This window comes from Apteryx rowi, unplaced genomic scaffold (assembly GCF_003343035.1).
Source record: "Apteryx rowi isolate R43461 unplaced genomic scaffold, aptRow1 scaffold_658, whole genome shotgun sequence".
In the NCBI taxonomy this organism is placed as follows: domain Eukaryota; kingdom Metazoa; phylum Chordata; class Aves; order Apterygiformes; family Apterygidae; genus Apteryx; species Apteryx rowi.
Window position 1 is genome coordinate 140899 of NW_020450936.1, and position 27273 is coordinate 168171.

The window sequence follows — 27273 nt, forward strand, 5'->3', positions numbered from 1 at the left end:
TCTGCTAGCTGACTGCAGGCCGGTGATTTTGCTTCAGCGTTCTGACTTAGAAAGCATGCATGTTTCATAATATGAGAGCGGAAGTGTCACAAATGGAAAAAGCAATTCCCACGGGCAAGTCACAAGAAGAACCAGATATTTGCTGAAACTAGGATGAGCCATGGCTGCTGCTCAGGCTTGTTTCCTTTCTGCTCACGAGTGTAGCAATACTGCCAGTTCACTATCTCCCACATGTTTCAAGCGGGGACAGAGAAAGGATACTAGCTGGAACCAATCAACCCCATACTAAGTGTAATTAAATGTTCTTTTGCTTTCCTCACCACCTTAGCAGCACAGCTAATAAGCCATTACTCATTTTCTTGTGTACATGCTCCAGATACTTTGGGTTGGGCCTGATCATACTACAATAGTTGCTGGCAAGAAACTCTGACATCTTCAGATGCTGTCCTGTGGGCCTACATTAGCATTGCCCTGCAGATCTGACAGACATGGCCCCACCAGAGCCTTCCTCTTCCCCTTACACATCAAGCTACACAGCTTCCTCGCCAGATGCCCAGGCACTCACTGCACATCCAGGGCAAAAACCTTGGACTGACAAGAAACCATGAACCGGAGCATTCAAGATACCCCACCACCCACAAATGTACTTACTGCTTAGTAAAGAAGTCCAGCAAGAGTTAAGGTCACTTCAACAAGTGTAGAGTGCCACACGAAGACCTCCTAGGACTAAGATTTAGGAAGGAAAAGCTTTCTCTTCTCTTTGTTTGAGCTTGGCTCTTCGATGGCCCAGGGTTGAACCAGGCTCCAAGAGACAGGTGGCTAAAAAGAGCAGGGCAGACAACAGGAAGCTCTCCCACTGCAGGAAAGAGCTGGAGAGAAAACATTTGAAATGCAGCCTAGATTGCATTTAGCTGAGTAGGACAGGACAAGGGGAAGAGTCAAGTGTTTAGCTTCCCAAACTTTGTTTTCAGGACAGAATATGAGGCACAAACCCCTGTCTGAAGAAGGACGTGTGCATGCAAGGCATTATGAGTTCCCAGCTGCACTGTTATTCAGACACAAGGGAGCAATCATCTGACTGCCTAAGTGAAAAAAACACCACAAACCTGGCAAACCAGTTGACAGCACTCAGCCAATTTTCTCGGGGGAGGAGGGGAAGTTGTCAGCAGCTGCTCAAGGTAAGTATTTTGGGGCACCAGGAAAAGAGAACTACTGGTGGAGGAGATAGTTATGATAAAAGAGAGGGAAGGCAGCTGGTTGGCATTTGCTCTATCTGTAAATTACACTGACTACGTCATTTCTGAGCTTGCAGTTTTTGCAAGCTACAAGCATCAGACGAGCATGCTCACCCAGTATTTAATCATTTCAGCCCTTAGCACCTGTGTAATTCCCACATCCTTTTCTCTGGTTAGCCTGACAAACTTTGTTGTGTCAGATATTTTGACTGGCTCTAGAAGTTTTGTAAATAAACCACTTAAAGAGGCTTTTTAATTACCCAAGTACCTTGTCTCTTAGTGGTGAAATCTACTACAGCACCTCTGGCTGTTTGAGAAGGTGTATAAACAGACCTATGCCAACACAATTGCTACTAGTACTTGTTTCATATCCTTTTGATATAAAGGGCACATCATGCTAACCCTAAAAACAGATTTTCTATAGCTCATCCTAGACTTTGGGCTACTTAATCCCCTAAATTGCTCACTGCTAAGTTCTGAGGGCAAATAAAAGTAATTGGTCTCTAAACTCTCCCTGGAAGTATAGATTGCAATCCTTCCACACCCCTCCCTAATCACATATTTGTAGAACTGAAGTTTCTCTCAATACGCTGAAGCCCAAGTAGTCATGTTTCTGCCTGCCTGGCCTACCAGCCATCCAGCTTAGTTTGTCAGCTTTTTGCTTTTCCATATGTAAAACCTGTTATCTTAAAACTGAGCATGGAAGAGGCACTCCAGTCCATGTACCCTTAGATTTTTTTAACCTAATTTTAGAGCCAACAACACAAAACTATTTTTGCATTTACACTAACCAAAGGCAGAGTTACCTGTTGCAGGCTGCTGTATTCCACTGCTGTGGGAACTTCCAGAATTAAATAGCAGAATGGAGAAGATGTGAAAGGATGTGGAATTTGCACAGCTCCAGCAATGCAGGATATGAGTAAGAACTTGAGGGTTGAAGGCAGCTGTACTGTTGTGGGGACAATCTATCAGAGCACCCCTCCTTCATTACCTGACTGGTAGTGTGCACTGCACCAAGTGATGGTGATGGACATGACTACGGACACATCGGCTTCCTTTCCCTTTCTCCTTTCTCTCCCCTCTCCTGCCCAGTCCGCTTCTGTAGCCTTGATCATGTCAATCACTGCAATGTGGGGGACAAGGTGATTAGTAAGCTTTTTAAACTGTTTTTTTAAAAAGAAGAATATCTGCAAAGTGAGATTTAAAAACTTCTCAGCATTATTTTCCACAGCTGAAGTCTCCTTTATATTAATTCTGTTCCCTTTAAGAGTTTGGAATACTTGTTTTGCTTAGTTTTGAGGGGATTTGAGGCTTTTTAGCATCCTGAGCAACTTCAAATTTCCATAAATTAAAAACACACTTGACTTTTGGAAAACAATTGTTTGGCAGTTGTTTTTATAGGAAAAGCATATTGAAAACACAACTCCATGTTGTCCTGCAAAGACCTTTCAGGTCTGATTGTACTGAACAATGCAGGACCAGCCTAAATATTCCTGAGCAAACTGGCACATCCACCATGCCCAGCACACCAAGCTAGGGTCTAAGATGCAGTTTATACCCAAGTGTGGCAGTAGGCTCACATTAATTAGTCTCTCAGCCAAAGTAATCTGGGAACAAATCCAGAGTTTTTGTATTTTGAGAGCTCATTTCTTAGCCCAAATCACTGGTTTTTTAGAAGCTGTATTGTCACTGGTTCAATAAGGACTGCATGGATGAATGCAGGCAATAGTGAAAGCTGAATGACTGGAGATGAAGCAAGAATAAGTAAAACTGCTGAACTTACTCCTGAGTCCACTAAAATAAAGCCTCTTCAGACTTCTTCACTGTTTCCAATAACTTTGAGGGGCAACATATGACAATTAAGTATTCTGTCATTACAAATTGTTTCAAAACTGCTTTAGAGATGGAATAGTCAGATAATCTCAAGGGGATATTAGTTTTCATCTAATTCAGATAAATCACAAGATTCACTGAGTCATTAAATCCATTAATATCATAATTATTTTTCAAATCTTAAAAAATCATAATTGTTGACTGTACACTGCAGAAGGGTTGTGTATGGTACTGGCACGTGATCAACGTGAATAAGGACAAAGCCTGTTCCAAAAGTGAACAGTGACTCAGCATGGCTCTAAGCTTCACCCATTCTCACCGAAACAGCTGAAGAACATAGTTTCCAGCAGCACAGAACGTACCCACTAAACAAAAAACAGTCTATTTGCAAGGTTGTAAATTGCTACCTCAAAGTTGCAGAACCTGGCATCCTTTGAAAGACTCAGCCTAAATTTCAACAGAAGCATAGTGCTAAATTGCTGGTGAGAATTTGGGAACTCCAACAATTTATAAGATCAAACAAACAGTTCAAATATTTAGCTGTGTGTTACTTTTCAGAACTAAAATACAGTAACAAAGAGAAAGGCACATAACATCTTACTACTTTGACCTTCATTAAAATAGGATTCTTAAAGGTACAAATTTGACAATAATCAGCATCAGACGTCTCATTTTATGGCTTTAAAGATCTGTGCAAACATCCACTATTTACTTGCAAATCAATACAGATTAGCTTTCAGCAGATTAGATAGGAAGTCTTTCTGGCACATTGTAATTCATGTCACATTATAATGAGGAAGGAAGCTAGGAGAATTTTGGAAGAGAAGAGAGAAAGTTGGTTTCGGTTTTCTGACATAAACCATTACAATACAGTATCATGATGTTCCATTTGTCTGGTAAAGACTTGTGGTAAGGACTATGGGGAAATACAAATATAGGAAGTAACATCTGTAAAATCCAGTTTTAAAATCTCAGGACCATCAACACACGGAACTCACTATGCTCTCATGCTCAGTGGGAGAGAATATGCTGAACTTTCAATGAAAACAGGAAAAAAACCAACTTCTATTTGCTTTATCTTCAGTGTATCTTTTTTGTCTATATTTTACTCTTCCTTCAGTTGCAAAGATCTGATGTTACAATCTTATCCAGGTCTCCTGCCCGCATATTTCTCTCATACATACATCTAAAGCTATACTACAATACACTTTTACAGAAAGTGCTTCAAAGTACCTGCAATATGCAAATCATTTCAGACCCTCATGGTTTACAGCCTAATGAACAAGGCATGTTAGGATTATATCATGGTGACAAAATACAGAGATTTCTAACACAGAATTCAAATAAGCCATTCCAGGCATGTACTAGTCATATAAATGCATCACAAAAATTCCAGTTTTATATTCTTTTAAGCTTCAGTTTTTGCTTTCAGGATGCAATTGTGTGTCATGTTTTTATCCCTGAAAAAGAAGTGTTGCACTTTTAAAGTCCAGTGCATTATGTCCAGAGAGCAAAGAGAGCAGTTAAGTATAATGGGACTGCAGCATTTCATACTATTTATGAAGATGTTTATCAAAATTATTTTATATTATCAAAAAGATGCAGGTTGTACAAATATACTGCTCCTTTTATAATTTCACATTATTGCCAATATTAAGAGCTCTCTTTTCTCTTGGAAAAACAGCCTCTCTGAGGTCACGCAACCCTCTAGACATAACATAATGACAAATACATTTTTGGATGATGATGTGTAAGTGGTTGTTACGCACCCTCTCTCATATTTGCACTTTCCCTGTTCCCATCAGATTCCTGAGCAGTTTATTAGTAACAGAGGATAAAAGGTTATAAGCATTAAAATGTTATGTAGTGGAGAAGCCATCCTAAGAAATCCATACGGATTTCTGCTGAATAAGACACATAAGACCTGCTTATTTCTCCACGTTCATTTTTCAGTGTGACTTTTGTGAGACTACCTGGCAAATGTTTTATATATAACTATTCTTCTAGCAACATGTAGGCTTGTTGTTCTATGGTTTAGGCTCTTCAAAGGTTTAGGTTCTTCAAAGAATACTCTACTCCTCTGAAATCTGCTCTATTTTGTAAAAACTGTTTATAACTGCCAGTGTTTTGCACGCTAGTAACAAGTTAAATGATGTGACAGATACAGGAATTGCTCCCTTTTATTAAGAGGCTGCTTACTGTTCTGCTCTCACACCACAATTAGGGTGAAAATAATTCAATAATTCAGTAATTCAATTCAATTCACTTCTCACATACGTAACTCAATAAAATTTCACTCTGCCTTTTTAAACTGCATTCTTCATTGTTCTGTTTCTAAAAGACTGAGAACGATTAAAAGTATCACCTTATTCTGGAGAAAAATGCAAATTGTTCACTTCTGAAACGATATGACAATATTTTAATGAGGAAACCCCTACCTCTGAAACTGAAGTAAACTACAACCTATGCAAAAGGAATCATACCTGTTCATAATATGAATGGAGGAACAAATATAATGAAACAGAACATAAGTTTAAAGGAATGACCAGATTTATTTCCTATTAAAAATAGTACATCAAGATTTAAAATATAAATATCAAAATTATTGCACAATCAACAAACTAGCTTTGGTAGCATTTTTTAACATCTGTGTGCAATAATATGCAATGGCAGATTAAACTCCACAAAATCCATGATGTGTACCTGTTCTGGTTACATCATAAATCATCCTACAACAGCAAGATAATTTTTCCTGTGCATGTATAGAACATCATACAGTAGTAATACAATATATGCTTTATGAAAGCTTGAAAGAAGGAAAGAAGAGAGAATGTCTCTTAATGCTTCCCTTATAACTTTGACTCAAACAAATTTAAGCAACAGATATTCACTATCCCATTTGCAGTCATTCAACATAGGCAGTTCCAAGTATACATACAGACACACATATATTAACAGGTTTTGTTATAAATAGCTATGGCTTTCACAGGTAGCTTCAAATACACAATCTTCTGTATGTCTTTGAAAAATTAACGTCCTAGTTTAGTTTATCAAAAAAAAGAGTTCATCCGCAGGCAAATGTCCTTAATGAGAATGCAACTCTGTGAATGTCCCAAAGAGTCTGTCCCAGTGGGTGAAGTATGGAGCATAGTTTGATTTGAATTTCAGATGATGGAGATCATGATGTGGAGCTCCTCCATACAAACCAAAAGGCACGAGTCGATGAGTTGACCACGGAAGGTCATATCCTGAATGGTCCTCCACTGACAACCAAATGTTTACAAGGAAGAAAATCATTTCTGTCAAAGGATGGCATCTGAGGAGCACTGGATTGATGGCAGCAAAAAATCCCAGCGAAAGCAATTCCCATACACTGGAGTACTGTGTAGTAAGAGCAAACGTTGATACATGCTTGTGATGCACCTTGTGAAAGGTCTTGTAGAGCCAAGGCACCCTGTGATGAAGCAAATGCCAAAGGAAATACTCAAAATCGAACAGAAGCAGGCAAATTCCTACTTCCAGCAGGACCTCAGGCAGCTCTGGAGCCACCACAGGTAGGTTCACTGGCCTCCAGTACCAGTGGAAAAATGTCACTGGGAAAATCAAAACAACATGATGATAGGCACTTTGAATAATGCAAGGCACCATCATTCCGAGAGTTGGATAGCTCTGTGGCTGGATTTTGTATTTTCTCAAGTTTGGTAGTCTAGTGCTTAAAAAGTCCAGTGCAATATAAGGAAGACAGAAAGTCATGTATGCTGTAAAAGAAAACAGCACTGGAAAATACGGTGACTTGATCAATGGCTCCTTTGCTGTGATGAAGTCCCAAAGGAACTGAAGGCACAACCTGTCCTGCTGTCCATCCATTCTGTATCCGAGCAGGACTCTGTTGGGCACACTGCAGTTCATGCTGCTTGCAGTCTGAGACGTCTGTAAGTCCTGCAAGCCTTTATCTAGCCTGCTCAAACGAAGACTCCGCCCAGTTAGAAATCCTCATTACTGAGCTTCCAATACGTAGCTTTAAAGAGGAAGTTCCCTTTCCTGTTATACAGAAGCAGTATAATGCATTACAATCTCACAAAAGAATTATCTCACTGGTGGAGTGCAAGGATTACAGCAGGCTTGAGTATTCACTTGAACTCTAGAGAAGACTTGGGTGATAGGAAATGTAAGTAGAAATGCAGAACTCTCTAACACTGGAATTCAGAGAAAGAGGGTAGGAACTTTTTCCATTCCACTTATTGCATACACTTGAAAAACTGCCACCTTTCACTGATTTTAAACTGTATCATCCTCTGTTATCCTTTTGCCTTTATATATAAGGAGACACAACCTAGCATTGATTTTTCTTATGACTCCTACCAATGATGTATGCGTAACTCAACTCCAGATCTGACCTTTGGATGTTTGGTGGGTAATGCATGTGTGCAAACACACATTTTCCTAATAGTTCCTCAGGTATACAACAGGTTAAGTTGAAACCTTAATGACATCTACACTATGCTTCCAGTCTGAATGTGGTGGCTACAATTTATCTCCATCCACTTCTGTGCTCATTTTCTCCTTTATTTTCCTGTATCAACTTGGCATGGCAAAACCCACCTGACTTTGGCTAGACACAAAATTGAGCCAACAATTATGGAAAAATAAAATATCCTCCAGCTACTGAGAGAGATACAAGGTCAAATCTCATTTCCTTTCCAAACAGATACTTAATGACAAGTACTATTGCATTATTATACTATTCAGTCCACAACTTAACAGCTCTTTGAGTGATAGGATAAGGGAATCATCCTTTATCCCAATCATGTAATTAGAAGGTCTGCTGGTTAGAACTGTGTCCTTTAAAGGATCTTCCTTTGACCAATAGCAAGCACAGAGCAGACAGTGGCTAGCAGGCTCAAGTCCCAGCATTTAAAATTTGCTAAAAGTATTTTAGGGGTAAAAGATGGAAGTTTTGGTTTAACCACTATGAGATTGCTTCTTTTGTGCTTTTTGAAGAAGACAGACAAAGCTTAGAATACTTCGGGAAACAGAGTTTGCCATCAACTTCCTATGAACTCACCTCTTTTGTAGGTACAGTATTTATTCTAACATTGGAAATGAGCTCAGCTTCCTGGATGACTTTATTAGCTTGTTCAGATCATTTTAGTTCTTTGCCTTTCAGAAAAGAAATCTGATGGAGGAAATGGGAGTCAGAATTTCATTGCTGCTTGATAGTTAAGTATGATGAATTACAATGACGTTTTTTGATCTATGCTCAGACTTCTCCTAATCCTGAAGTTTGTTTTCAGTCTCAACTATTTTCTTCTCAAGAGATTCTGCTCTTAATACAGATTTTGTTCCCTCCTTAGACTCTGAGGGGTTTATTGAAACAGTAACATTAATATGATCAGTACTATTATTCAGGCAAACAGAAGTTATTTTTAGAGACAACTATGGTATGGTCTTCAGAGACTCTACCTGTTGCATCTGTGTTTTAGAAATAGATTCACATTTTCTACTGATGTGAGACTGTTCTGTTCTGTTGAACTCAATGAATTTAGACTGTTAAATTTAGAAACTGAAGCCCAGTAAGATACACTGATTTAATGGCTGAGAGTGTATATCTAAGAGTTTCATTCAATCTTCTGACAGTATTTTATCCTGACCTCCATTTCACAATAATGACATGAGAGATGCATTTCTATTGCAATCACTGTCTGGGACAGAAAATTTTCTTGTGAGAGATGCTTTCTATTGATTTATGTAGATACAATCAGAAATTACATCTGCCACATGTGATATGTGATCCTCTATTTTATGAGAATTATGCAAGGATCGAATTTGTTCTATAACGCATTCCAAATCTGCCTACAGGAAGATAGAGTGAAATTGCTCAACTGCCCTAAAGACACTCCTCCAACTAATCTCTAACAACTATGTGAATTCTCAAGAAGTTTTAGCACCAATGCTGCCTATAAACTAAAATGTAAAGAATGGGCATTTTGCCTGCAGATTAGGTCACAGAAAAATATTCTGAAGTCCTTTCAGGAAAAATCAGAGAATTTTGCAGTCTTATTGCTACTATATCCTGAAACATGAAGTCCAAGCAAGTGAAGCACTGCAAACAGAGCTTACCTCAGTGACTGCCTGCAGCTCCAATCCAGACTGCACACAAGCAGAGCAGGCAGAGGTAGCCATGGTCATGCTGCACCCCATCTGCTGGCGCTCAGGAGGATGAACTCTGCTAGCAAGTTTTACCCCTGATGGGTCTTGACTCAGGCTCAGCAATGAGTATGCTCAAAAAACTAAATCCTCATGCATCAGAGATGGCAAATCCTCTTTAGGTCTTTATTCTCCAATAACTGATTTCAAGCTATTTGGCTTAGCCACTAAAAAGCACCTATCTCATATTTATACTGCTTCTCTAACTTGGATTTCTTTGTCAGTGCAAGATACAATGCAAAGAAAAGACAAAATACATGCAAATCCTATCTGTATATAATTCAGCAATATAACCCCAGCTTTTTTCACTTAACTTACAATGCTGCCAAACTTTCTCATGTGTTGCAAGATTCTAAATGGGTCTCTAAAAATCAAGACTCTTGTTACGGCGTTTAGGTTGAAGGGCACATAGTTTGGAATGAGGCCCCGCAAAGGGTCTTAAATAGATTCCACATGAGCACAAGATGCAAGCACCGACCCCAAGCTACACTGTTAGGTACAAACTATAAGGTGAATAGGAAAACATTAACAAGTGGGTAGGAAAATGAGGAAAAAGTAGCATGAGGGGAAACCAGGATCAATATGCTGAAAATAGTATCACAACAGCAGAGACAAATTATCTTTCTCTCTCCTCCTCTTCCTCTCTATGGTAGGATTATTGTCATAACAGGGATATATCAGAAGACAGGTCTCAGCACACGCTGAACCTTCTACCAGAAAAAGGGTGCTGGGGAACAGGGTTGATAACCTAGGTAGGACAGTAACAGCAAAGCAAGATAGCTACTAGAGCAAAGGAAGAGACAGGTAGTCCCTTACCTCATTTTAAAACAAACTGTTAACCCTGCTGGAAAAAAGCAATCTGAGGTCTTTAAATACTAACTCACCTTATTCCAAGAGACTGAGCGCAAGGAGACTATTCAGCAATAGTTCATGGCAGCTCTGTGAGGGTGAGGGTTTAAAAACTCTTTATGCTCTGCGTGTTCCCCTGCAGTGGCCTTTCTGCATGCAATAGCACCACCCAGTGCAGAAATGCATTGTCAACAGCTCTGCTCAGGACAACCATATTTCAAAACAGCTTTCCTAGACTTCATTTTAAGAACTCCTTTCAAAGTAAATGTTTGTTTTCTGTTAACGTTACAGTTATTAGGAAACATTTCTTCAATCTTGTCAAAATTTCGTGGGATAGCAAAATATGCTCTACTTTGCAGTGGGACAACTTTCAGAAGTTGGTAGGCACAGGTCTATGTCACAGGCCTCATAGATAAATAGGCTGGGAGGGAAAGAGGGAGCTTTGCCTATTTACATCTTTTCAATGTCTACTCTCCTTATGTTTAGGTATACTGTGATTCAAGTCCTGGATTTGAATCTAGAGAAGGGACATGTGATTTCTCACATCCTAGGTAAGCAGCTAGAGCCCTTAAATATGCTGGGTACTTGAGGATAAAGAACACACATTCCTCTTCAGTTTTGGATGGAAAACTTTAGCCTAAACCAAAATGCTTTTCTTAACAGACCTAATATGCTTTCTTAAAAAAATTATTTTCATATCAACACTCCACCTCCCCAAACAAATTTCACTGAAAACCTCTCCAGACAGCAGGGAAAGAAAGCTTAAGTAAAGAGTTTCAAACGAATTCTTAACAACAGCTAGGGATGGAAAGCTGCCAGCAAAGCAAATTGTTAACTGTCAAGTTATATCTTAACACCAAGATCAGTTTTCAAAATAATAACAATCAAGGTAGGATCTTAAAATTTGTTCATTGTCCTTCACAATTCAGTAGCGTGAAACCGATTTGTAACCTCTAACACTACACATATTCATAATTTCGGGAGGTGTCAGAATGGGATATGGGCACTTTTCAGCTCAGTTTCCTCAGAAAATAAGACTTAGGCAATCATGCTACAGGTGTGGCTAATGTCCATGCAATCTTCTTAATCTTTTATTTCATTGATGTTTTCAATCAAATCTGATTGCAGGGTAACAATCTCAGAAGTATTATGTTCAAGTCAGTTATCTGAAAATAAGCCACTAGAGAAGAGAAGCCATATGAGGTATGGGCAATGCTGCAGCATGAGTTTGCATCTCATAAGACATCAAAGAAGGGGAGAAGACATTATGAATCCTTCAGTTACAGGAGAATCTTCCATTTGGACCATGTTTTACTACATACCAGAAAATCTGTTCCTCCATCAAAGAGGAAGAATGCCATTTATAATCTCTCCTGTGACTAAGGTATTCATATTTCTTTTTTTGTATGGTACATTCACCATAATCTAAAGAGTGATTTATAGCAAACTGGTCTATTTTGTTTCCAAGCTAACAGGACTATTTCTCTTACATGGACCTGTGAAATAGGTGTTGTTTTACTACCATTTCCTATGCTGAGGCACTTCTATGTTGTCTGAGTTGATGTGTAACCCTCTGCCAGTGTATTACTAGATACAGAATCACTAAAGACTGTGAAAGTGCTTTGCACTGGGCTAGTACATCATCCAGTACAGTACACACCACTAATGTACACTCATCCAACCATCGTCAGGGCCTGTGTGTGGCAGGCCTTCTGCATGAGAAGAACAGTCTGAATTTTTTTGCAGATGATTTTACAAAAAAAAAAAAAAAACCTGTTCAGGTTTCGATCGCAACATGGACATAAACACATGTCCATTTGCATGCATAGGCCCTTGTATGCCCATCTGTGTTGCAGACCTATGAGTGTCCAGGACTGTGCATACGCTTCAGATGCACACAGGTCTGCGAGCCTCATAACCCATCAGCTGCACAGGGACTACTTTCTCCTGCTTTCTAGCATAGCTTGATCACATCACAGTGAACGTAAGTCAGGAAAATGATGAGCCTGTCAGAAAAAGATGTCCTATGCCCTCTCTTTGTTATGCTAGTAGGCTTTGATGTTATCCCAACCTGATGTTTTGGCCAATCCTCAACATCACTATGACACAAAGGTGGTGGTACAGCAGGCACTAAATAGGTAAGATCTGCTTTGAAAAGCATATCATTCATCACTACTCATTTGTATTTAGAACAGGCTTCTTGCTCTTCCCCTCCAGGTTCACACGTCTCATTTCACACATTTCTATCCACTGATGCCTTTGCAAGTTTGTCACACACTGCTTGCAACTCCAGCAGGCTAGGGACAGCATAGTAGTTATTCCCATACCCATCCCTGTTCCAGCAAAGCAGAAAAGCTCCATAATGGCTTTTGTGAAAAATTTTCCTGTTCTGACTTTATTTCCAGTCATGCAGGGGGTCATCAGCCGATAAAGCTGACAACAAATAAGATTTTAAACATCCTGCTATCTTGACTACACATCTCCTAGTGTATTCACAATGTACGGAAAGGTACAGCCTGAGCATATTTATTATCAAAGATGACAAAGGTGAAAAGCTGAGTTACTGAAGTACCTGGGTGATCACGTCAAGTGTACCAAGGCAAAGATTAGTTCCTTGCCCTACAATGTGGTTAAATGCTATTTATGAGATTACCGGACAGTCAGTTAAGCAATCCAATTACACAAGGTTTAAGAATGTGATACAAGAAACTTTCCACCATGTCAGTGATTTGAAAGGAACTCTTTACCTGGAGGCTTAGAAAACACCTCAGTCCTGTGAGCGGTTATTCACAATTAATACCTTACTATGTCTCAGAAAAGTCTCAGAAAGTCACCTGAAACAACATGAATGGCCTTTTATGTTTACGCAAAGCCTCTTTCACAACAGAAATAAAATGGAATTTTACTAGGCTACTTTATTTTGTATTGTACTTGTTGTATGGATGAATAGCTGTGAAAAACAGACTCAGTTCTCTGGATTCTGTCCCCAAAATTCACATGCATTCATGAAAAAGCATGAAGTAAAACAGAACACATCACTCCAAACTCCAAGCAGGACTTCCAAATTTATTGAAAATATCTCAAGCATAATAAACATTACGCATGTGGCTCTTGCTGTATCACATACTGTCACAACCGCCATTTTAGCCACTTTGGATTCCTACAGAGACTTCCTTTCAGCACAGCAATATGAAGCAAGTTCGGCTGCTACAAATATAAAGCAAACTTAAAAGTCCTACTAGGAATTACAACTGAAAGAACGACTTTTTCCTTAAATGAAACCTAAGGACTCCCTGAGTCTGGATTAGGAGTAAAAAAAACAACCTTAATTTATGGCTTATGCATTTTTTTGCAATTTGTTTACAAAAAAAAAAAATCTCTGTCTCAGTTAAAAATGCGCTATTTGCCATGCCATGCAGGAAAGACTGTTCATCCTGTTAGAATTATGGGCAGAGATCTGGGTTAGCTCCAGCTATGGCACAGAAATTATTACTCAGACTAAGACAACTCACTCTGGAGATTCTTCATACCATCTACACTAGGCTTGTAACTTGGGTGCAACTCAGAGGAGCCCAAGTCCTCCACCTGGTCACTGGAAAGAGCAAGGCACCTATGCAAGGCACAGTGACAGCTCCAAAGTCAGATCCCTGAAGCAGAGATGAATCCTCTCCCCCCATTAAGTGGGGGGCTTAGCCCCATTTTAAAATGGAAAATGAGACAAATACTGCCAGGCTTTACCAAGGTGTTTGGGGGTTCCTGTATACAATGGTGGCAAGCACCACATAAGCAGCTAAAAAGTAAACAGATGTTCAAAGCAGCAGCTGATTAAGGGGAAAGTCCATACAAATGAAGCTATTTGAGTCACAGAATAACTGCTTTGGTCCCTCCCTGGCCAGTAGGATACTGGGGGGGATCTTGTTTTCTAGTGATCATTTTACCAGTGCAAACAAAACACCAGTATGTTACATTATTCTCTTTGAAACTCATAACCTATTGACAGAGCTATCAAAAAGTGGTATTTCTTTTAACCGTTTGGCTTGTCCCAGGAATCTGCAAGGGCAAATGACAATCCTTATCCATAGCTGGTATGTGAAACATGAATGGCTTCAGGGACGCCACTGAAATCAAGAAAAATGCAGTAATGAATCAGTCCCAAAATAGGAGATTTCAACTGACAGTGGTGATATTGTCTGACTTCATGACAGTTCTTCTGGGCAACATTCAAAAAGAAAGTCATCTGATGTAGCTAGCTTGTAAGAGATGGCTAAAATAATAAAACAGAAAAAAGTTGCTAAGTGCTTTTTAAAGTACCAGCACCAAATGGGATCACTGCAGTACAAGGAGTACCTCTAACACGTACTCAGAAATGACAATATACTGAGAAATGACAGTGCTTTATGCACAGCAAAATACTAATTGTTTGAATTTTCAAGCACTTGAGGTGCTGAGTGGACTAACTTGTCTTTTAGACATGTCACTAAATCCATATGCATATGAAGTACTCCCTCTGTACAAAGTCAAACTGGTGTTCTCTAAGCATTATGCCACTATGTGCAAAATCAGCAGGAAACAATGAGGATTTCTGCAGGAGAGCTCAATAATACTGAGAAAACCAAACCAAATGTGAATCCAATTCAGTAGTCATTGCTGGCATTTTAAAAATGCATCATAAATAAACAATGTAGCATCATTGCCAAAAAAGCACAAGCTCCAGAAAGATGAATTTCTGATGGACTAACTCTCGTGAAATATCAATCAGGTTTAGAGATATTTCCTCATCAAGTTCATCATTTCATTATACATGCGGTAAGGTGCATCAAGACCCCAGATGAAATCCAAATGTTCCCATTCTGGAATGTTTTTGTGGTAAACCAAGTTTGTGATCTGAGTGAGCAGCATGGCAATATCCTTTGGGTCTGCCAGCCAGTCCTGTCCACCAGTCCACACAGCAGTTGGCACAGTCATCTCTTTTATTTTGTAGAAAGGGGGGGTAGACTGAGGGGGGGGGGGAATGGAAAAAAAAATACAGACATTAGAAAGAACAAGTCTTCAGCATAGTATTAAACTGCAGGGAAATACACTAGGAACTGTGAGAGGAATGTGTCAGATTATCATTTTCTCTCTTTTGCTCTCGGGCAGACAGAGATGGAGATAGAGTACTAACTTTCAAAAGAGGATGGAGCTCATAGAGTTCAGCAACATTATAGCATGTATAACAGGAAATATGTGGTTTGGGGAAGTTACAAGACAGATGGGTAAGGCTAGAGTGTGGTGGGAAGTCTGGGAGAGCATATCTCATTCAAATATTTCCAAGCCCTAACCAAGTATTAAAAGTGATTGTTACTCAGAGTAAGGTATTGCAAACTTTCCCCAACACTAAATTGACAAGGGGCAAAATATTTTTAATACTGTCCACAGCAATTTAGAAACAAACATGGGTGGAGATTAAACAGGCTGAAGATAAGCACTATACATGAACTGACGGTCAGTTCCTTCTTGTGAGAAGTGCAGTGGGATCTAATGATCTAAGCATGCAGGACACTAAATCTTATCAAAAGAATCACCCCCAAGAAAGTGTGCAGGCACAACTGTGTGTCTGTCCAAGCATGGACTCCATACTGACTTAGTATCACCTCACAACTCTCTAGTCCTGTCTTTTTTCCGTAGAAAGCAGCAGATCCTCAGTCTGGTTACTGGACCACACAGGTGGCTCTTTAACATGCAGCACAATCACATCACAGTCTAAGGCAGCATCAAGACAACTGCCCAAACCACTTTTTTTTGTGCCTCTCTGGAATTGTAACACATCTGTAAAAGATCTCTACCTGGTTGTAGTGAGCCATATTTGCAGCCTTGCTTCCCCAGTCATAAGCTTTGAGTTCCCCAGATCGCACGGTCTAGAAACAAACAAATATTCACACATACAAAGAGGAATTGCAACGCTTCTATCAAACATTTTCAATAGAGAAAGTAGGATTAATATTTACCTACACAGTGAAACAAAGGCAACTGACACAGGAAACTGAGACACCAGTATTAACTAGGACAAGTGTCATTGCCTTGCTCAGTGTCACAGGCGTGGGAAATATTAACACTCAATAGGCTCACGCTTTGCCCCTTAAGATTCCACACACTTTCATAGCAAAATAGGAAAGATCAAGAAAAAGAGTTTAGTGTATCCAAAGCCAGGATGTGGCAACTCCATGCTTACTTCAGAAATATTTATGTAGCTGTCTAAATATATATAAACATAGCAATAAAGCTTTCTTATAAAGTCTACTCTGTATCATTTACCACCTATTGTTTTTCAGAAACAGCAGTCTATGTAACGGGGATCTGAAAAAAAAAAATTAAAAAAAAAGGTCTTCACAAATTTCCTTCCAGACAACACTTAAGCAGCTATGTACCGCAAAACACTCCAAGCCCACATGCCTTCTGAATGGACTGTCAAGCCCAGCTGCAAGATCACAAGTAGCACTGACCACTGCTTCCATGATAAATGTCTTCTCTCATTTGTTGGTGAATAGCTATGCCTGCTGAGCAAGCATCAGGCACAATAGCATCACAGGCATGAAACTGTGCAATGAGGTGAAGTGCAAAATACACTAATAAAATATATAATGAAATCAAACAGAATGATACAGAACAGAAAAACGGCTGCTTTTCACTGGCTAAAATATAGCTTGTAATCAAAACAAGGTTTGTTGAAGGGGGAGCAAACACTTGTCATAGCATCTCTCTGAGTTACTTTTCCTGCTTGTATTTCCTGCTTGTATTGTTTGTTGGCCTGAAATACTTAAAATTAGCATGGCTTTGAAAGAAATATAGCACACAGGGGATGGGGGGGAAGGAAGGGGAAAAGGAGCTGGCATCAGAGTCATTATCATAAAAGTAGCTGCCATTCTGACAAATTCATCTGGGCTATGCTATATATATATTCTGATATTTTATTCTCATTCCATTTAAATATCAGAAGATACCAGTATTCTACAAACAAGTTAAAGCCATGGACATCTGAGATTCCAAAAACTCTACCTGGCTCCAGTGGATCATGTTTTGTACAGATGTGCCTGCAGGACAGTGTGTTGAATACACATCCACTCGGCTCTGCAACGAGATAATTATCATGGTTTATTCCACACAGTGCAACAGTTAGACCCACTATTGCTTTCTGAACAACTAACAGAAAATTGTCCATTCCTCTTAAAACTGTTCTAACAAAAAGTTAACTGAAGCCATATATACAGAAGAGGTAAGATGTTCTGCAGTTAATGGTAAGTAATCCCAAAGCATCTGAACATTTGGCTGATTTAACTTAAACTAGAATATGGGATTATTTTTTTGAGGTAAATCTTTAAAGCAAGAGTATGACCACAAACTGTCTCTTTCTTTCTTTCTGTTTTTACTTAAAATGAGGTGTGAATGTAAGCCTTCCCTGGTGTACTGTGAGTCCAAAGATAAAGTACTGTTAATATGAATTCAACTCTTGGTAATAAGAGTTACTAGAAGCAGAAATGGAACCCATTTAATTTCTTTTCCCCAGATGAGCAGAATGCAAAAATGTAAAGCACAGAAAATGAAAACTAAAACTACATGAAGAAATAAAGTATATACATGTGTGTATATACATGTGTATAGGCACACACAAACACAAAAAATAATTTAACACAAAAAAAATTTACAGCTGAACTTTAAACATGATAATGATATCCTTTAAGCACTATATACTTAAAGCCACTTTTCAAAAGTGCTAACATTGTAAGAATTGGGAGTACATTAACTAATATTTAGATGCACCTCCTCAGAAACCTAGACTTATTCTACAACTACACTAGTAGCTGCCAGCTCAAAGTGATTCAAAACTTCATATGCCTTGAGTTAAAAAGTACATAACATCCAGGGGAAATATAATTTAAATCCTGGCAGAAAAAAATTACTATTCACCACTAAAACCATGAAAACTGTATGCACTGGGCAAGAAATAAGGCAAAACCCAGTGCTTTCACCTTGATGTAAAATATACAAAGTGTGCTCTTTGGCAGACAGAATGATGAAAAAAAATAATGCTGATTCCATTCTACTCCAATAAAATAAAACCTTCTCAGAGTTCATCCATCTGTGGGGTATACTAACAGCAGCTTCTACCGATTTCTGAGAGTTAAGAAACACTTCAAGAAGCATTATGAAAAAAAGTGTTCTCAAGCCAATTGCTGTTAATTAGATTTAGAAAACAAAAATCCTACGAATTACCACTCTGGAACTAGGACCATAGTTGAAGGCATCAGCAGAGGCAGAGATTGGCCCCAGAAAAAATAACTGCACATGTCCACCAAGAAATCAGAAAAAATATCAACAGTTCTCTTAATAGTGGTGGAAACCAGTATCATTACTGCTCTCTTCTTTGCAAAAGGACTGAAATACTTGCTCCATCACCCATGGATATTAATGCACTTTTCTTATCCATTTCTCCAACAGATCTAGGAGAATTTATTTTAACTTTCCAGTATCTTTTTAAAAGGTTAATTCTATCCATTTCAACTGGACAGCTTTGAAGTTGAATTCCCATCAACACCAAAGAAAGATATACATCCAAACTCAGTACAGCGAAGAACCTTTTTCTTTTTTTTTCAATGCATGTAAAGAGCAAGCAGTTCAGTGGTACACAGTCAATAGTGTGTTAGAGTTCACAGTAAGTTAACTGCTCAAAGTCATCAAAACATACCATATTCAGATTTCTCTCGTTAAAACCACAGAGAAGAAAGAATATGTTGCCACAAAGGTCATCGAGAATTCTGTGGGTGCAAACATGGGTAGCAAGCCACTTCAGCAAAGAATTCTGAGGAAAGAATTGTTTCTTTCCTAACATATCCTACAAAATAACAAACGCAAGGAACAAACATGTAATTTTATAAGATGATTTGGTTTTAGTTTTTATACTACAGCATTCTTGAGATAACTATTTCCATTTGCGCTAACGACAGGTAAGTTGTATGAAAATGATCTATCCTCTTATCAACCTTGTTTACAGTCCAATGGGAAGGTCAAAATTAGTGCTTCTGCTACAAATGATGCAGTCAATTACCCCCACAAAAATTATACAGAAACAGAGAGTCATTCAAGAATTTCAAACCTAACCTCAAATTCCAACTGATTTTAAACTCAGTATTTCACAGGACTACTGCACAGATTCTTGTCATTAGAATTGTTTAAGGCTAAAATATTTTAAGCTGCATCTGCTAATAAGTGGCTTTTGTACTTGCAACTTCCTCTCTTCTAACCACATAGGAAAACAAGTCACATGAGCTGCAGTGGCCACTTCCTCTTGCTGTTTTTAAAACCTCCAAGGATTTCAAAATGGCCCACTGAGCACTTAAGAAGTGACACAACCCTTTAAGGATATGCCTGACCCATGGGTTTGTGGCTGTCATGTACTCCTACACTCAGGTTTTTTTGCAAGTCACCATGACAATCAAGTTCCCTAGCACAACATGAACATCTGCACTGCTGTAAAACAGAACATCTTACATGAGGGCACCAATCAACAACTATCCTGATTAGACAAGTTCATTACATGAGGAATAGGAGATGACAATTGTTAGCATCGCTTTTACGCTAATTGCCTCTGGAGAAGGAAACTAGTAATGCATGCACGCGCACGCACACACACACACATGCATTAAATTTGTACAAGGTACATTAGAAAAGGGTTTATCTCACAGAATGAATAGCTCTGTGTGGGAATCTCCATGGGAGGTGCAAAGAAATAGGATGGTTAGAAATGACACACAGTGGGGTTTTCACAATGTCTGACTTTGGGCACCTACTGCAGCCTGCCAGTCTGCCTACATTCCCTTTCTTCTTAACAGAGAATGGTAAACTCCTCCAGAGGATGATTCACAGCACCTAAATAAAGCTGCTGCTCTTAATCATCCTCTGAAGGATCCTGGATCCTCTTCCAATACTAAGTGGTTAATTGTGAAACAAATACGTTAAAGTTCATGGAAATTCAGATACATTCTATATAAAGATAAAGCTAACATATGACTCTCCTAAAACAGACCAGCTATTTAATTAAACCTGGAATTTCTGTAGCTACATTCTAGACACACATAAGTCAGTAAAGATAATTTTATTCTGTTATATTGTACTTGCAAATACTATTCTAAACATATAAACTGTCATGTTAGACAGTAGTAAAGCCGGAGCAGCCACTGTTGACTTCCATAGCATTATTACAGAAAAACTGCCCTAGTAATCTTGTGGAATACATTAATCTCTAATCCACAACTATTAACATTCTTTGCTATACTGCTTTCAACCAGAAAGGGACGCTCTTCATTTGGCTTAGAATATTTATACTGAAATACAAACCTTGAGTAGCAGGTCAGGAAACATTCCCAATTTTACCAGAGGGCTAGTGGCAAACTTGACTGTAGCTACAGGTGCCAAGGCAAAGAACATTTTGATTTTCTTAGCCAGGCTTGGTAAAGTTGAAAAAGCAATGAAAGCTGTAAATAATACGAAAATAATTAACAAGTCTCACTGACACAAGTTAGATCAGAATTTTAGCTGGCTCTGAATGTGCAAAATCTAAAGTCTGTTAAGTGTGCAAAGGTATGTTTAGATTATTACCAGTCTAGAAATAGTACTGTACTGATTTAGTTTGATTGTTGTCTTTAGCATCAGTTTAGGTATTTTAAATTAATCTAGCTACTAGAGAACACAAATTAAACTCGGCACATCAGAAGGATTTGTTTTCTTTTGAAAAACAGGTTCCAATAACATACTAACTAACCTAACACACAGTTCTTTCTGTCTACAAGTCTAAAAGCACCTGAGTCAGGCCATGCATATAGCAAAATATTCCAGAAAGGGAAATCTTTATTCCACATACTTCTGATGATTCTAGATCTCATTATGTATAGCTCAAAATATTTCCTTGAACAGAAACTGTACTGGTGGCTACCTGTGAATTTAATTTATTATTTTCACAGGTTCCCACTTTAAATAAGCACATAAAGGTTAATTCTTTTCTTTTTAATGTTAATGAATATTCCCAGAAACAGCTAAAAAGCAGAAGCAGTATATTACTGAAGCCTTATTTTTTCATCATTAAACCAGATATGTGAAATTGATATCAAGTCAAACACAGCATGTTCTAATGAATGCATTTCTTCACATACCCGTTGTAGTGCCTTGTGAATGGCCAACGTAAAATACTTGTTCCTGGCCAGTTTTCTTCAAAATAAAGTCCACAAAGGCTGGAATGTCATACTTAGCCATTTCATCAAAGCTACAAAGCAAAGATAAGAAGTTGGCTGTATAAGTAAAATTATCAGTGTGGAACAGCTACATAGAGCTTTACTGCACTGCAGATTAGTTGTCTGGGCATAAAAAAAAGCTTCCTTTAGATGAAGCAGAATGCTCTGGTGATTGAATCTTCACAAAAAAACTGCCAAAAGCAGTGAGAGTTCTGCATCTGTGAAGGCCACTCCCGTTACTGCTACATATGTGACAGTCCATGTTACCAGAAAAAATGTTATACATTCACAGTGTGACTGAACTGAGATGATAGGCAAAGAAGGGAAGAGAAGCCTGCTCACAAGCAGCATTAAGTGTGTATTTCTTTAGTTTCCCTACCAAAAGAGGCTACCTGAAAACCCAGAATTCTTCTTGCTTCACTGTGAAGTGTATGTGTTTCCTGGACCAGGTGTTCCCTCTGCTGTTTCCCAGCCATACATCATAGCCAGCATCTGCCAGCATAAAGCCAAGGCTGTTGTAATCCAAGTTTGTGATCCAGTTACTGCCATCTGCAAGCAAACCATGCTGCAGAAACACAGCAGGCTTTGGACCTGAAAAATAAGGACAATACCAAATTAGGATGCTGAACTGTGCAAATGCAACATCTCTGCAACTGGTACTGATATTATCGCTATCCAACTCCCTTCCATGACTAAAACTCTGCCAGAGTCTGAACAGCAATATGGATAGCCAACAAGGGAATCAATGTTTCAAAGCCCTTTCTCCCCATAACTTAAGTAGTTGAGAAGAGCCAAGATCAGGACATGCATGAAGTTTAGAAGCCTCTCCCCAAATTCTCCCACTCCTAAAAGGAAAATTATGAATTTATGTGGAATACAAATAAAAAACCCCTGAAGATTCCTGCTCCTAAACAAAGAAATTAAAATAACATATAATCCTTTGGGAGAAACATGGACTTCAGAAAACCCAAAGACCTGTCTCTGGATCTTGCAATAGCAAAAGTGATATTTTTTTCTGCTTTAATAACTGGAATTTGATACGTGGTGATGTTAACTCAGTGCTAGAGATTAGTCAGGAATTCACCTCTTTCAATGACACATCATTCTACTACAATACTGAACTCCCACAACACTTTCTCCATGGATAATTTGGATTTAGATCTTTCAGCAGAAACAGCCAAATCACAAATATCTCTGTTGCCACACCCTACATTCCAGGTCATGTCCATAGACATTTGCTGTGGATTCCAAAACCCAAATTATAAATATTCCTCCTTCCTAGCAACCTTTGTATCTGCGATGAGGAATCTTTTTAGTGACTGCTTTTCCCATTTTGTTAAAAAAACAAACAAACAAACAAACAAAAAAACCGTGGTGCATGGTTCCTGCAATCAGAGCAAATTCCTGGGAAAGCCAAACCAGCACTGGAGCTAGTATAGTTCACCACCACTTTTTATTCTGCTGTTCTTATCATACTTCATCGTTTTATTAACAGCATGCAGGATTTTCACAACTAACATTAAATTTGTTTTCAACGATGTTCATTTTTAGTTTTGATGCTTCCCTCCCCCTTTAACTCAACTCAGATTCACCAACTTCTGTTTTTTGAAAAACTCTCCCCTCAGGCTGCTACTCCCATGTTTCATAAAATAGGAAGGATAAAAAGTGTTTAACTATTTTAATGCTTTAATTTCATCCACTGATTAGCCACCGATTTCTGCCAGTTCCTTTTTCACTTATAAAGCAATCAGCAGATCTACACATGAAATGCACAGTCATATGACAAACTGACATGGACAATGATAATTTTGTAGAACCTTTGTTCCTAAAATCCCCAAAGGGAGAACAAGGGAAGGAGAATCTTAAACTATTCTTTCCCATATAGAATATTTTTTTCTAATCACCTCCCCCCTCCCAAATTCTAAATGCAAAACACTCTTCAAAATTTAAATAACTCCCATTCTTACCATCATCACCCCTTTCCGTATTACAGCTGCAACTTCTTTCAGTAACACAAGTTTATTAATTTATAACTGTAAGGGGCATAAATAAGCTTACTGAAAACAATTAAGTAGCAGAACCACATTTTAGGACTGCAAGTTCTCACAGCTGACAAAAACAAAGAAGTTGAAGAAGATATTATTTCCATACCCTATTTAACCATGCTATGCAGGGTTTTTTTTAGATTTTTAGTTAACACTAAAATTGAAAGTCACTGATGTTTTGGTTTTAAGCTCTCCAGACATTTTGCCACATTTTTTTTTAGCTGTGGAACCATAGGGGATTTTTTTTTTTCGCAAAACATCATGTGATACATAACTCCAATGGATCCTATTCACATTAAGTAAGTATTTCACAAGAAGAATTATGGCATACATATGCCAGGTCAGCAGTAACACATCATTAGTATCTTCTGAGAAAAGATACCAGGTCTATAAAAACTTTAGATCAACATGAACTTTGAAATGTTCATTCTTCTTCTAGGAGATCATACTTCCTCAAACGTGCTTAGTAATCCTTGTTTTTTTAAATTAAGGTACTTTGCAAAACATGAACTTGGGGTCGAGGGTGTGGCAATGGGAATGCGGAGAATTCCCACAGGTCAGGAAACTTCTGTTTGCTTATGTCATAGATGAAAGAGCCAACAAAAAAATCAACACCTGCAAAGGCAGTCTGTCTTTTCCCTGGGGACCATCCTGAATTTTTAAGTACCGACACCTGTATGGTTTGACTGGCATCATCCATGCACTGATGTCCACACATCTACCCTGTGAGTGACAATGGTTAGGGCAAACATCCTAACCCATATAATACCAACAGTTAAGGTCAGGAAGATTCTTGTTTGGCCTCCGGTAGCTAGAAGGTCTTTTCTCATAGGTCTTGTTCATACCCCAGGCTGCAGGACAATCACTCTTTCCTTATGTGAGCTGCATATTTATACCCCTCACTGCAAGTTTTTTAAGTTCAAAAGGTAGCCCATAGAATATGTACAGTTTCCATGCAAATGGACAGCTTTTGTATGTGTGTATTTGTTTGTAGAATCCTTTGTAAAGGATTGTGACATAACTGATGTCTGCCAAATTCAGTGGTTGTTGTTCAGATACACAAATGCCATTTCTGTATGCAGAGTAAGAGCATAGCAAGTTAAAGGTTTGTGTCTCTCTTCTTCCAGACGCATTTTTTGTCTCATTTTTAAAGCATCCCATCATTCAGTCCTTGCAAAAACCTTTGCCCATATCTCTCCCTATCACTTAGTCTCAGCTTCCGCTACCCTTTTCCTTCTTCTTCCCATGACTCACCACCCAAACACCCCCTGCATCCCTTCCCACAGTTTTCATAGTAATTCTTACAGCTTGCAACAGTTCTGATGGCATATGCCAGTGCTCTTCCCCAACCCCCTCTATCAAATCACATCCAAAAAATAACATGGTGTGGGCTGACTGTTGTCAACAACCTGTCAGGCATCCTAATTTGCAATGTATTTTAAAATGTGTTGTACTCAGCATGTCCAGAAGGGATTTTACTCTTATTATAATGTTTATCTATTTAAGTACCTGTGTATAATATAACATCACAGCAGTATGCAGTACTGCTCTAGCTTGTAATTTACTGCAAAGGCAGCTTCAAAAAGGTTAAAATTAACAAATTAATTCTTATCTCATGCAGAAATCAGACTGTAATCATTTTGCGAATGTTCTGCTGGGATCTTTTGTGGTTTAGTTATATTTCATCAAAAGAAAAATATGAACTGCCTCTACTTCTGAAAATGGTCAGGGAATTTTAATAAAATTCTTTTTATAAAAAGGTATTTTTTAAAATGTGGTTTGAAACAACACAACAGCAATATAATCACTTATCAAAATATTTTATTACTTGCAGGAAAAACAAAACAAATCTCACCCAGTGTTTTCTCTTTACTAGAAAATTCTGACATTCAGCCCCTCAAAAGTCAAACAACAACAAAGAGTTTGCATTAATGTCACAAAATACAAATGTCAAGAAAATACGGGTTTCTAAATTCTTCTCTCTTCCTTTACTTAAGTCACTCTACATATGTCTAATCTATTTTAGCTATAATATTCATCATTAAAACATTCTAACTGCACAGGTCATACAGGCTTTAATCTTTCTCTGGGTTATTATAGGAGCAAAGGTTTTGTAAATCAAAGCAATCATTTTCACAACTTTCCTTTTTTCCTAGCAAAAATTTATCTTACCTTTGTTCCTCTCATAACTTTTTCTTCCATAAGGAATTCTGTTAACGGAAAGGATATATCCATCTTCTGTTGTCACTTCATACTCCTCACTAGGGTATCCCCTGAAGGTAATAATTTGACTCTGAAGAAAGAAAAGAAACTGCCTTGGAGACAGACTGTCACCCTCCTTAATTTGTTAACATTCGTAAGGTACTCTGGGACCCTTGCACCGAAGGTGATGTAAAACTAAAGCATGCAGTATGAATGTGCCATACCACTCTGCTCTTCTACATAGACAAGTTTTCTTCTGAGACTCATCCTAACACAGAGTCAGGACCTATCCAGAGCACAACCCTAATTTAGCAGTTGAGGAGGACTCCCTACCCTGCCCTCATCCACTGTCACCGTAGTGAGACACTTACAGTGAGAAGGGAGATCAGAGCATTGAAAAGGAGTCTGGGAAAAGGAGATCACGCTAACAGGGCAAAGGACTGAGACACAGAAGTGGCAGATAAAAAACGAAAAAATGCCTTCTCTCAAGAAAAGCAGTATCTTCCAGCAACAAACAAGTTATCACACCAAAAGCCATCAGCGCCGCAGTGGCGTGTGGAGGGAAAAGAAGGAAGAGTTCATCTCTTTTCTGAAGGGAAAGACTTTAAGAACATTTCAGATTTGGATATGAACTTCATGCCTAATTCTGTTACACAGGGAACACGCCCACATTTAGGCACACGCTGAAGCGAACCACAGACACAACTCTGAAAGACCGCAGTCACATGCTTCACATGTGCGAGCGGCTGACAGTACCACCTCAACTTGTGGGTTCAAGTGCCATTTCTTACTCCCCTCTCTCCTAAAACCTTGCTTCTGTTGCATAGCTTTAAGCAAGTTTGCTGACAAACTATACAAGAAAATAATAATAATAAAAACAAACCACACACTTTCTTAATACTATGATTTCATTAGCAGTTTTCTCTCTCATCACTTACATCTCATCCTTTTTGTTATTTTCATTTGTTGCACCAGGCCCAAACTCCTTAAGGATAGAGAACTTGCTATTTAATTGTTTTTATGACACCAACTCCACTTTGAGAAAATGTAAAAAATGCAACAAATCTATTCTTAGGCTTTAGGACAAGGAAGAGAAATGCTCTGGGTAGAGAATTTAAGTAGAGCATGCTATTTCTTTTAAACATATCTTTAGTCATCTACAGTGACATTAATCCCAAGATGATTTTAAGACTAAACTCCAGTAGCTTTAGACTAAATGACTAGTTTCAATACACGAGATGAGATTTAGATGACATTAAGGACTCGACCATTTCTTTTCATACGGACTGTAAACGCTTCTGGGTCGAAATAGCTCTTCACACACGGTGAGAAGCGGCACAGTTTAGGTGGGGGAGAGGGAAGAGTAACCGACACAAGTTGCCGGCGGTACACACTTACTGCAGCTGGCTCTTGCGGCAGAAGGAGGGGGAAAACCAGAGGGTGAAGCCAAAGGGGGGAGGCAGCTGCGGGGAAGTGTCTGAGAGGAGCGGGCTGCTCGCAGGTGCGCGCTCGCCACGCGCGGACCGCGGCAGGGACACGCGGGGGAGACGCCGGGAGCCGGGGCAAAGCAGCGGAGGCAGGAGAGGGGCAGGACGCGGCACGGGCGCCCGCGGGCTGGGGGCTGGGGCCGGGGCCTTCGCC

At 38.9% G+C, this 27273-nt stretch overlaps 2 protein-coding genes across 2 annotated transcripts; both read right to left on the bottom strand.

Moving 5' to 3' along the window:
• Nucleotides 1-5606: 5606 nt before the first annotated feature.
• CH25H (cholesterol 25-hydroxylase) lies at nucleotides 5607-13074 on the bottom strand. The gene has a single exon (XM_026085017.1). It carries the CDS (start codon nucleotides 6975-6977, stop codon nucleotides 6153-6155), a length of 825 nt encoding a protein of 274 aa, XP_025940802.1. The 5' UTR covers nucleotides 6978-13074; the 3' UTR covers nucleotides 5607-6152.
• A 96-nt stretch (nucleotides 13075-13170) lies between these two features.
• Nucleotides 13171-25723, bottom strand: LOC112975232 (putative lysosomal acid lipase/cholesteryl ester hydrolase). Its single transcript, XM_026085016.1, has 8 exons — nucleotides 25603-25723; nucleotides 21778-21976; nucleotides 21308-21417; nucleotides 20496-20632; nucleotides 18847-18993; nucleotides 17160-17231; nucleotides 15950-16021; nucleotides 13171-15119 (listed from the first exon to the last, which is right to left on the bottom strand). The coding sequence occupies exons 2-8, from the start codon at nucleotides 21885-21887 to the stop codon at nucleotides 14886-14888; spliced, it is 882 nt and encodes a 293-aa protein (XP_025940801.1). The 5' UTR covers nucleotides 21888-21976; nucleotides 25603-25723; the 3' UTR covers nucleotides 13171-14885.
• Nucleotides 25724-27273: the final 1550 nt, after the last annotated feature.